At 41.1% G+C, this 11,885-nt stretch overlaps 1 protein-coding gene across 1 annotated transcript; it reads left to right on the forward strand.

Annotated features, from left to right (window-relative positions):
• The first annotated feature begins 5,487 nt into the window (after nt 1-5,487).
• On the forward strand, nt 5,488-8,405 carry LOC103697678 (4-coumarate--CoA ligase-like 4). Its single transcript, XM_008779582.6, has 5 exons — nt 5,488-6,837; nt 7,326-7,471; nt 7,559-7,626; nt 7,739-7,841; nt 7,909-8,405. The coding sequence occupies exons 1-5, from the start codon at nt 5,613-5,615 to the stop codon at nt 8,020-8,022; spliced, it is 1,656 nt and encodes a 551-aa protein (XP_008777804.3). The 5' UTR covers nt 5,488-5,612; the 3' UTR covers nt 8,023-8,405.
• Nucleotides 8,406-11,885: the final 3,480 nt, after the last annotated feature.

The following is an 11,885-nucleotide window of genomic DNA, read 5'->3' on the forward strand; positions in this document are numbered from 1 at the left end:
AGGGGTTCACCAAACTAGTCTACAGACACAATGATTCATGTCAAGATTATGAGGTCTATTCAAGCACATATTACACAAAAGTGCTATTTCAAACATTCAATATAAATTCAAGATAAAATTACAGGAATACCCCCTTCATTTTGGATAAATCTCACTTACGCCCCCTTGACTTTAACAAGCTTCAACTAGGTCCTCAAGTTTGCAAACTGTTCTAAATCGGTTATTTATCTCTGTTAATAGAGTGGTATCACATGACTATCATATGGTAGTATAAAATTGTATTGTGATGAAACTATCTTTCATATCGTAAACGGATCCACCGTTGGATCACTTATTGCATAGTGGTGTCAGGACTCACTCTCTTTTGTGTGAATGCACCGCTGGATCATTCACCGCATAGATTTCAAAGTGCTCCAATCTCCTCCATTCATCCACCTGCATAGATCTCAAAGTGACTAGTGCGTGACTAGGATCATCCATTCACTTGCACAAATCTCAAAGTGACTATTAGATAATCTAGATTACTCATCCACCTATACAAATCTCAGAGAGATAGCATGGATGATCCAAATTATTCATCCATCATGCATAGATCACAAAGCTGGGTGGATGACCTACATTCATGTAAATAGGGAGATGGGGGAGGGCTTCTTCTCTACCCTGACCATAGCTAGCGCCACCCCCACCCTCGACGGGGGGATTCGACTATCGGAGATCCCAACACTTCCAATAGAGGTGAGAGGGTTGGAGGGGGGTGCTGTGGATGGTTCGAGCCCGAGAGATCGGAGTTTGGTGGGTTAGAATGGATTGGGACGACAAAAAAATCGAAACTAGGTTCCCTCAAAGATCATTAGGGCGGAATTTGGGGTCGGAGATTGAGAGTATAGGGGAACTTGGGGAAAAATTAGGGTTTGGGCAAGTGAGGACCCTTGTACTTTGGGGAGAAGAAAGGGATTTGCGACAAATGGGGGAGTGGTGCACTAATGTTGTTGCGAGAGGCTTATTGATACTGTCGCATGTGCTCTCCACTGGCATCTAGCAGCTGGCAACTAGCAACATCGAGGAATAGGAAGAAGAAGAGGAGAAGAGGCAATCTGAGTGGAAGAAGGGGATGATGCCTGCATAGATCTCAAAGCAACCACAGATGATCCAGATATTCATCCATCTGCACAGATGAATGATCCAGACATTCGTCCGCCTGCAATGATCTTAAAGTAATTAGTAAATAATCAAAATTATTCATCCACTTGCATAAATCTCAAAGCAATCTAGAGATATTCGTTTGCATGCACAGATTTCTAAAAAATTGCATGAATGATCCGAATATTCATCCACCTGCATAGATCTCGAAGCGATCAGTGGATGATCAGATTATTTATCCACCTGTATAGATCTCGAAGCAATTGAAATATTCATCTGCCTACATAGATCGCCAAGCAACTATGTGGATGATCAGAATATTCATCCACCTGTATAGACCTCAAAGCGACCAGTATATGATTAGGTTTATTCATTCACCTGTACAAATCTCAAAGCAACCATATGGATGAGTAAATGACTTGGATTATTCATCCACCTATATAGATTTTAAAAAGTTGTTGGAATAGCCAACAAGAGAATGAGGGCACTTTCGTCAATTAAAATAGTAGGTTAATACAGTCCGCTGGTCGGAGAGTCGAAGGACTAGTTTGAAACAGTTTGAAAATTTGAAGGACTTATTTGAAACTTTTTAAAATCGAGGGGTGTTAGTGAGATTGGCCCAAATTGAGGAGGTGTCCCTATAATTTTTCCTAAATTAATCCATCAAACTATATTATATATTAAACATTGTCAGGATATCAATAATCGTATCGGTTGGCATTTTCAACATTTACAAGCAGCTTATAGCAAGCATACCATAGTACAACCATATATATCATCCAATTACCACCATGCCATGATATATTAAACATGTCTTTATTAACTAAATACAAGCATTTAAATTCTAAGATGCAAATCTATGGCAGTTACATGTACCTTCGCAAGGAAGGTATTTTGTTACATGCCGAATGCGAACATAGGCTGCTAGGAGTAAAAAGAAGCATATGAAGGCCCTGATCAAATAACCAGATTTCTGTCAAGAAGCATAGGCAGTTCACTAGTAACAATAGAATAAATGCACAGGAGGGCAGCAGGGGATCATAAGTCTTTAAAAGCATCAAATGAATGCAAAAATCACCATCCAAATATAAATCTCACCGCATAAAACATTGAGTTAAATACTATGAGAGAGGCAATCTGCAGGTATCTGGCGAGGAAAATAGACCACATGACCCCTTCTGTATGCATTAATCAAATCTCTAGTTATAATATAGTTAACCTTATTGGCTTATTAAAGAACCCATATAGGTTACATATGAAGAAACTGTACATCCAAGCATGTAGAGCAAAGCAATGCAAAGCAATGAAATGAAGTATAGCGCATTTGCATTAGTGCTGTTTAAGTAGTTAGGCTTCAACCATTAGCCTTCATGACTAAGGATCATATATAACTATACATCAAAATGCTTGCTAGAAAATCTTGCATAAGTACAGTGATTGAGCAACTTCAAATTATGAAGAGGTGCACATGTTAGACATAATCATGCTCCGAAAGAAGTGATATTCATTGATACATATGGATTCACACAATGAAATGATATTCATTGTGTAAGGAGGGCAGACTTAATGTATCTACTTTCTAGCATATGTAATGAAGGAACCTGAACAAAGGTATATGTTAATAGAAGACAATGATAAATAATAATGGTTGCTAGGCAAAGATCGAGCAGACTGAAACACTCGACATTACCATGACAAAACAAGGCTTAGAACAACAATAAACAAGATTATAATTAGCAGACATGTCGGTAGACTCAAATATTGGTGAGGTACAAGACCATACATAATATAATCAACTATAGCATATGAACCCTAATTAGAGACAGATGCTAAAAGCAACAGAAACATGGGTTTTAGTTGCATCATTTAGATGCTTTTTACTAAAAAGTATCACATTGTTTACAAGTGTTCATTAACATCACTAAATTAACTTTAGTTGCAAGCAAAAACAAGAGCCAACTGAGACCAAAAATTCAAGCAAAAGAACAGTGAAATATTAGGAGAGGAAATAAGGGATGTGAGAGGAGCTGAGGATACCGGCCTCGATCTCATCTCTCTTTTGTCGCCGGAACCCCACCCATGCAGACTAGACCCTGTTTATCCAGGATAAGTCTGTGTTCACAAAAAATGGGGGATAAGCTAGACCAAGGAGACAGCTCCCTATGTTTGACTGCTATCCGGGGTTTAAACGGGGATAAACCCCCTTTACGCCGGTTTCAAACGGGACCTTATTTTCACTCATCTAGCATTTGTCATGGACCAATCCCCGGGCTGTATCTTTCGCACAAGAGACGGATTCATCCTACTTCTCATATGCCCAATATTGGTCGTGCAATAGCTGCTTTGAGATATGTGCATATAGATGAACGAAAGAGTTTGAAGCACTTTGAAATCTATGCAAGCTGCGATCCAATGCCATATGTTGTGAAACAGGATCAATCATTCTGTAGCACAAAAGATACAGTCCAAATCCATTGGAGTGCAAGGCAGGGAATAGAACGGTGAGCTATGGTAGTGCTTGCTCGGCTAGGATTGCATCTTTTTTACAAAAAAAGAAAAAAATTACCTTTCTTCGTACGAATCCAACATTAGATCACCCAATGCATAGATCTCAAAATGCTACAAACACTATTTTTTATCTATGTATATAGATCTCAAAGCAACCCGTGGGTGATCCAACGGGGAAGGAAGCTGAATCCTACTTTGTTTTTTCCGCGAGAAAGGCACACCCCTGACGATCTGTACTCAAATCTGAAGACGGCAAACGCCGTTGGGGAAGAGGAAGCCGCTATTTGATCGTTGAATGCCTCATCCTGGTCCGTTTTGGCGTCGCCAACGGTCAAAGAGTGGTGCCCATTTTTTTTTCCTTGTACCACATGATACACATACTTCTTTTACCTTTTGACTACCCACATAAAGCCCAACTGCTCAAAACGATAGCTCCCAGCGAAAAAGCCGACGCAGTGGATTTTGCTCGTCTCCTAGGTGCCCTCGTCCCCTAACTTTTTAAAGATAAACTTAAACTATAGCACTAATGTGGAAAAGAGTTGTAGACTGATGATGGCCGAGAGTCGGCGTATCTTCAACATGTTTGCTGGTTGTGCCGAGCTCAGAACTGATTGGAAGGACATTACCTTCACGAGGCGGAAGCTAGGTGTAGATCGGATCTTCTTCAAAAAGGACTCGACCATGATGATCGAGTAAGTTCGGAATCGGAAAAGCGATGCGGAGGGAGGGCCGCTGCTCCATAACATTTGCAGACTTCTAGAAAAGTATGGCTTCCACTTGGCCATGCACATCTACCGAGAGACAAATAGTGCTGTTGACTGGATTGTCTCTTTTATTACTAACCATTCTAATGAATTTATATGGGAAACTAAAGTCCCATACCTAAGCCCCTACGTGGATTCTTATTTTTTAATTTTATTGGCCGCATTTATCCATATTGTGTGTGAGCCAAAAAAAAAAATAAAAAAATAAAGAAAATAAAAGAATGTGCAGCTAACGTAGTCACGTGACAGCGAATTTCGTCTTACCATTTGACTACTTTACCACCCCAACAGCCAATGGAAGCCAATTATCATGCGGGTCCCACCCGTGAGGCACGTGTCAGAAGGCTAAAGTGAATAACAAGCCTGTCCGCTGCTTCGCTAGATTTCGCGACCGGGCCCACCGCCCTTTACGCGTTCAACACGTGTTCTTTGTTCCCTATCCCACTCTTAAAATATCTTCGTGTCCTAGTTGACCTGGGCTTCAAAATGCGCACCAGATCATCATGGTCTCAAAAGATGGTGTTATAAATTATAACCATTATAACAACTGCAATAACAATTTTACCCACCCCATAAAAAATTTATAATAGCTATTATTTTATTAATTTTTATTATTTTTTATTACTGCAAACTATTGTAATATAAACAAAAAAAATTGTACTATACAATAATAAATATTTAAAATTATATGTTTACTCTTACAAATTTATTATTTATTTGTATATCTTTCTAGATTTCGTACTCTCGCCAAACACTATCTTAGCTTATAAAAAGCAAGTTTAAATAAAAACCAGTTGCAATATTTTAAAAACCCGGCTTGGTTCATTACAAAGTTGATTAACTAAGCATAAAAAGCTTGCGTCGAGACTTTTCTCAACTCATTTGTAGTCCCAAAAAATTGAAATCAATTGAAATTAACATAAACTTTTTCTAAAATATATTTGTCAAATAAAAAATATTTTCTTTAGATGAAATATTAAAATGATATATCGACACTACTGTAATTTTACCAATCTTTGATGATCCGACAAAAAAAACTTATGCTAAGTGTTTTCCAAGCAGCTACTATTAGATTTAGACAAAGTCTTCTTTCAGTGAAGGCTCCAACATTAATCCCAAAACCCGGTGCAAAGTCTAAACTGCTCTCCGCTCCCCACCCCACAGCCGGAGAAACGAGAGGGAAGGTAACAGCTTCCGGCGATGGCACACCGCACGGACGGGTTACCGGTGGATCCTCGGAGCGGCTTCTGCCCCTCCAACTCCATCTTCTACAGCAAGCGCAAGCCCGTCCCCCTCCCCTCCGATCCCCACCTCGACGTCACCACCTTCCTCTCCTCCCGCCGCCACTCCGGCACCACCGCCCTTATCGACGCCGCCACCGGCCGCCGCGTCTCCTTCCCGGCCCTCTGGCGCTCCGTCGCCGCCCTCGCCTCCGCCCTCTCCTCCCGCCTCTCCGTCCGCAAGGGCGACGTCGTCCTCCTCCTCTCCCCCAACTCCTTGCACTTCCCCGTCGTCTCCCTCGCCGTCATGTCCCTCGGCGCCGTCCTCACCACCACCAACCCCCTAAACACCCCACAAGAAATCGCCAAGCAAATCTCCGATTCCGACCCGATCCTGGCTTTCGTCATCCGGCCCCTCGTCGGAAAACTCCCCCGCGACCGCGATTTCCCCATCGTCCTCCTCGAGGACTGCCGGATCGCCGGCGACGATGCCCGCATCCGCTACACGATCGAGGAATTGACGGCGATGGAGCCCGATCTCAGGCGCCGGCGGGAGCCGGTGAGCCAGGACGACACGGCAACGCTTCTGTACTCCTCCGGGACCACCGGGACCAGCAAAGGCGTGGTGGCGACCCACCGGAATCTGATTTCGATGGTCCAGATCATCCTTAACCGGTTCAAGCTGGAGGAGGGCGGTGGCGAGCCGGAGACGTTCATCTGCACCGTCCCGATGTTCCACGTCTACGGCCTGGCGGCGTTCGCGACGGGGCTGCTGGGATCGGGATCCACGGTGGTGATCTTATCAAAATTCGAGATGGGGGAGATGATCCGGGCGATCAGGGAGTACGGGGCGACGTATCTGCCGCTGGTGCCGCCGATCCTGGTGGCGATGTTGAATCAGGCGGCGCCGCTGCCGTTGGGGCGGCTCCGACGGGTGCTGTCTGGCGGGGCGCCGCTGGGGAGGGAGGTGATCGAGGGGTTCCGGGAGAAGTATCCGGCGGTGGAGATTTTGCAGGGGTATGGGCTGACGGAGAGCACGGGGATCGGGGCGTCCACGGACTCGGCGGAGGAGAGCCGACGGTTCGGGACGGCGGGGCTGCTGTCGCCCAACACGGAGGCCAGGATTGTGGATCCGGACACCGGTGTGTCCTTGCCGGTCAAACGCACCGGGGAGCTCTGGATCCGGGGTCCCTACGTCATGAAAGGTATGCGGGAAACCAAAGTCTTCTTTCTTTCTTTCTTTCTTTTAAAAAATATTCTTAGCCTGTGTTGTAGCTGTAATTATGTTATAAAAAGTAATTAGAGTTTGCTCGGATAACTAAGTAGAATTTGGACTGAATCTTTTACTAGATTTGTTCACTAAATTTTTATTTGAGTCTAGCTAATATCAAACAACCAGCCTCAAATTCGAATCTTACCATAAGAAAAGAAAAATTTATAAATTTTTTTTCAACATGCCAGCTGGTTGGGATTTTAGCCGACAAATCTGATTTTTATAGGATATTTTTTAGGAATATCCCAATAAATCCTTAATTATATAAAAAAATATATTCATATATAAAAATTAAAATAATACTAAAATAAATATTTATTATTAAATTGCAGTCATACCAAATGCTGGGAATTAATTTTTTATACCGAATCTTAATAATTGTTTAAAGAAATGTCGGTTTTGCCCATGTTTAATAATTAGGTTATTTCAAGAATCCAGAAGCGACGAGCTCGACATTGGACTCAGAGGGGTGGCTGAGGACGGGAGATATTTGCTACATTGATGAGGACGGTTTTCTCTTCGTGGTGGACCGACTCAAGGAGCTCATCAAATACAAGGGATACCAGGTAGGGTCCATCCATGAGGTCTAAACTTACAATGGTTTCAATTTGAGACGTCTGATCATAATTGGATGGTCGTTAATTCTCATGTAGGTGCCCCCTGCGGAGTTGGAGGCACTGTTGCTGAGCCACCCTGAGATCACCGATGCCGCCGTGATCCCGTAATCACCCCTCTCTCTCTCCCTCTAAAATCCCATTGTACACTCACCGGTGGTTAATCAGCACCGTGCAATCGCTGCACCTATTCTAATCGAAGCGCAAATTTTGATGCAGGTTCCCGGACAGGGAAGTGGGCCAGTTCCCAATGGCATACGTGGTGAGGAAGGCTGGGAGCCACTTGTCCGAGACTGGAGTGATGGAGTTCGTGGCAAAGCAGGTGAGCTCATGGATTGAGAGCCATTAATGGCGGCGTTCTTAGTTCTTACAAAGCGTGATATTTTCAGGTGGCTCCTTACAAGAGGATTCGGAAGGTGGCGTTTGTATCAGCCATTCCCAAGAATCCATCCGGGAAGATATTAAGGAAGGATCTCATCAAGCTTGCCACTTCCAAGCTTTGATGGCCATTTTGGCTGAGAGCACGTTGTTGTACGTTCTGTGGGAGAAGAAGATGACATGAGTGAGTGGCGGCCGTATTAGATGGCTATCCAAGCTTGCCACTTCCAAGCTTAAATGGTGCATGCACTTTTTTATTTTTTAAGGATGATAAAAGATGGCACTTCGGAGAGGATTTGTTAAGCTCAGTATGTATTGGAAGAAACAAAAGTGCTGAAGTAATGTTGCTCAGGCAAATAAATCCTAAAAAAATCAAGGTGGGCGCCTACTGGGGTAGGAGCTTTTCTGTGAGTGGGATCTAGATTTGTCATTTGAATGAGCATTTCTGTGAGCATATATATTTCTATTAGTAAAGAAGCCGTGCATAAGAACATGTTTAGAGCTTGAATTATGTGGAGTTGGGCACAAGCTATGCGCATTGCCTAGCTTGTTTGCAATGAGCTTGGTTTTATTTGGATTGTACATATTTAATCCACACGGGCATCTTATTCTCGAGTGGGATAAACACACTGGTAAGATCTAATTCAAAAGGAATAGGGGTTGCCACTCTCTGGAACACAATCATCAACCAAATCTCTCATTCGGGTAGGGATGGCGACTTTGGGGGGGTGGGAGTATGGGGCTATCATGTCATTACCTCCACTTGCTCCATGACTAAAAAAACCACGTATCTATCTCCAACTTGCACCCACTTCTAGGTGGGCCGGGGCATCCTGAGCCTACCCTGTGGGTATACTTAGATCCTCGAATATGTCTCTCTCCATCTCTAGGTTATAATGGGCGAGCAAGTAAAACTGCAAAAATTATCTTATTTCTTTAGCATACAAATCGAAGAAACAAAAGGAATATAACTTTAAATCTCAGTACCTCACATTATATTAAACAAAGATTCCAACATATAGAACATAGTAAACCAAATGTTCAGTAATAATACATGTAACAAATAGAAATATTATTTTTCAAAAAAAGTACTTTAAATTAAGAAATGAAAATGATAGTATTTTAATAAATACCTCAGTCAGGTTCTGCCATTACTTGTCTCCATCAAGAACCCAATAAGGGCTTTATTTTTAATACTATCTCCACCTTTAGCACTAAATGGATCGTCTAGGTCTGATATGTAATGGGGCTATTTTGATGGCCACCCTAGATTTGAGAACAAAATTAGGTAGCATCTTCATTTGTATCTTAAAATGGGTGCCTAATTCCTTACAGTAGTAGTGATTGTCTAGTGTTTGCAATGCATAAATCGCATCGTAGAGTGTTGTGCCATCATTACTGCTGTAAGGGATTAGAGTATTGTGTAGCCATTGATGGCCACCATCAGAAGACTACCTTGTAAATATCTGGCATGGTAGGCTTGGCCATCTAAATTTTGATCAGATTTATCATAAGACTACCTTGAACCAAACCCCAAAAATTCATTTGAATTCAAATATAAAATCTATGTTCAAGCCAAAAATACCCGAAAATATGTATTCATTAAAGTTCTAACTTTCTTGATCCAGTTCATAGTTTTATGAATGACCCTACCACAATTCTAAATCGGGGAGAAAATCGTTACTTTGTGACATTTCATTGATAATTTCTCCGAGTATTGTTACATATATCTAATTAGATGTAAAAATAAAATCTTAAATATGTTTAAAATCTTTAAGGTCAAAGCTAAAAGCGGACTGAGAAAATCCTTAAGAGACATAGGTCATGAGAAGGCTTTATTTTGTCAAAAATATGGGATCATTCATGAGATAACTCTTTCTTACTCCCTAATAAACATGGTTAAGTTAATGTTAATCAATTTAGGTGCATCCGAGAACTCATGGGTGGAAGCCTTTTAGCAACCTATTATATCTTAAATAGAATACCTTTCAAAGATAGCGATAAGACTCATTTTGAACATCGGAAGGATAGAACTCCTAGATTAGATTACCTAAAAGTGTTGGGGTACCTAGCTAAGGTAGGCATACTCGAACCTAAAAAAAGAAAAATTGGCCCTAAAAGCTTAGATGCAATCTTTGTAGGGTTCTTTAGATAGTAGTACCAATAGATTCCTTGTAGTAACGAGATAAACATCTCTTCTAATACTCTTATCGAAGCTAGAGATGCTATCTATTTTCAATATATACTCTTTCTTTTTAGAAACTAAATCCCAAGTCAAATTCAATCTAATCTATCATATAACCCTATCTTTGTCGAATCAGAGGTTCCTTGTGATTCAAAAAGAGAAAGATATCTAACCTTGATCTTTTGAACTTGGAAGAAGCACAAGGACTAGAAAGGAAAAGAAGCTTGGTGAAGGATTCTTTACCTTTCTAGTTGCGGGTGAACCTTCTAGGTTTGTAAAGGCAATATCTTCACCTAATGCCCCTTTCTAGAAGAAAACTATTAACTTTGAATTCAACTCAATAATCCAAAATCAGAATTGGATCCTAACTGATCTTCCTTCAAGTAATTAACCGTTAGGTTGTAAGTATGTATGCCGTATAAAGCTTGGACCTAATGGATCAATAGAAAAGTATAAGACTAGATTAGTGACTAAGAGGAATAGCTAGAGAAAAGATTTAGATTATTTTGATACCTATTTTCTTCTAGTTAGAATCTCTACCCTTAGAATCTTTTTTATCATTACTTGCATCCATAAGTTGATCATTCATCAAATGGACGTGAAGACTACATTCCTAAATAGTGATCTAAATGAAGAAATCTATATGAAACAACCTGAAGGATTCATTATAAAGGGACAAGAGAATAAAGTTTGCAAACTTGTTAAGTCCATATATAGTCTAAAATATGTACCTAAACAATGCATGAAAAGTTTGATAGAAACATCCTTGTTTTGCTTTCTCCATCAATTATAATGACAAGTGTGTTTATTCCAAAATCATCGATGATATTGTATGATCCTTTGTTTATATATTGATGATATTCTAATCTTTAGAACTTTTCTTAAAATAATATTTTAAATCAAAAAATACATTTCTAATCACTTTAATATGAAAGACTTAGGTGAAGTTGAAGTTATTGTAGGGATGAAGCGGATCAAATCCTCTAAAGGGATAGCTCTCCTCCTTGCTCAATCCATTAAGAAAAATGATTGAAAAGTTTGGCGAGGAAGGCTGGGAGCCACTCGTCCGAGACAGGAGTGCTGGGAGTTCGTGGCAAAGCAGGCGAGCCCGTGGATTGAGAGCAGTAATAAGTGTTGTTATTGGCCAAGTCAAAAGTGGCGTTCTTAATTCTTATCAAATGTGAAATTTTCAGGTGGCTCCTTACAAGAGGATTCGGAAGGTGGCGTTTGCATCAGCCATTCCCAAGAATCCATCCGGGAAGATATTAAGGAAAGATCTCATCACGCTTGCCACTTCCAAACTTTGATGGCTATTTTGGCTGAGAGCAAGTTGTTCGTTCTGTGGGAGAAGAAGACGACATGAGTCAGTGGCGGCCGTATTAGATGGCTATCCAAGCTTGCCACTTCCAAGCTTAAATAAAGCATGCACTATTTTTTGGTAGGATAATAAAAGACGGAGACAATTTGTTAAGCTCAATATGTACTGGAAGAAAGAAAAGTGTTGAAGTAATGTCGCTCATGCAAATAAATCCTAAAAAAATCAAGGTGGGCGCCTGCTGGGGTAGGAGTAAAGCTACGCCGCCCATAGGACAAATACATGGGTGGGATCTAGAATTGTCATTTGTATGAGCATTTCTGAGAGCATTTCTATTCGTAAAGAAGCCGTGCATAAGCTTGAATTATGTGGAGTTGGGCACAAGCTATGCGCATTGGCCTAGCTTGTTTGTTATTAACTAGGTTTTATTTGGATTGTAGATATTTAATCCGACACACATCTAACTTGGGCATCTTATTCTCGAGTGG

Source organism: Phoenix dactylifera, chromosome 6 (genome assembly GCF_051530095.1).
Source record: "Phoenix dactylifera cultivar Ajwa chromosome 6, Ajwa_hap1_PhDact_Kaust_v1.1, whole genome shotgun sequence".
Taxonomy (NCBI): Eukaryota; Viridiplantae; Streptophyta; class Magnoliopsida; order Arecales; family Arecaceae; genus Phoenix; species Phoenix dactylifera.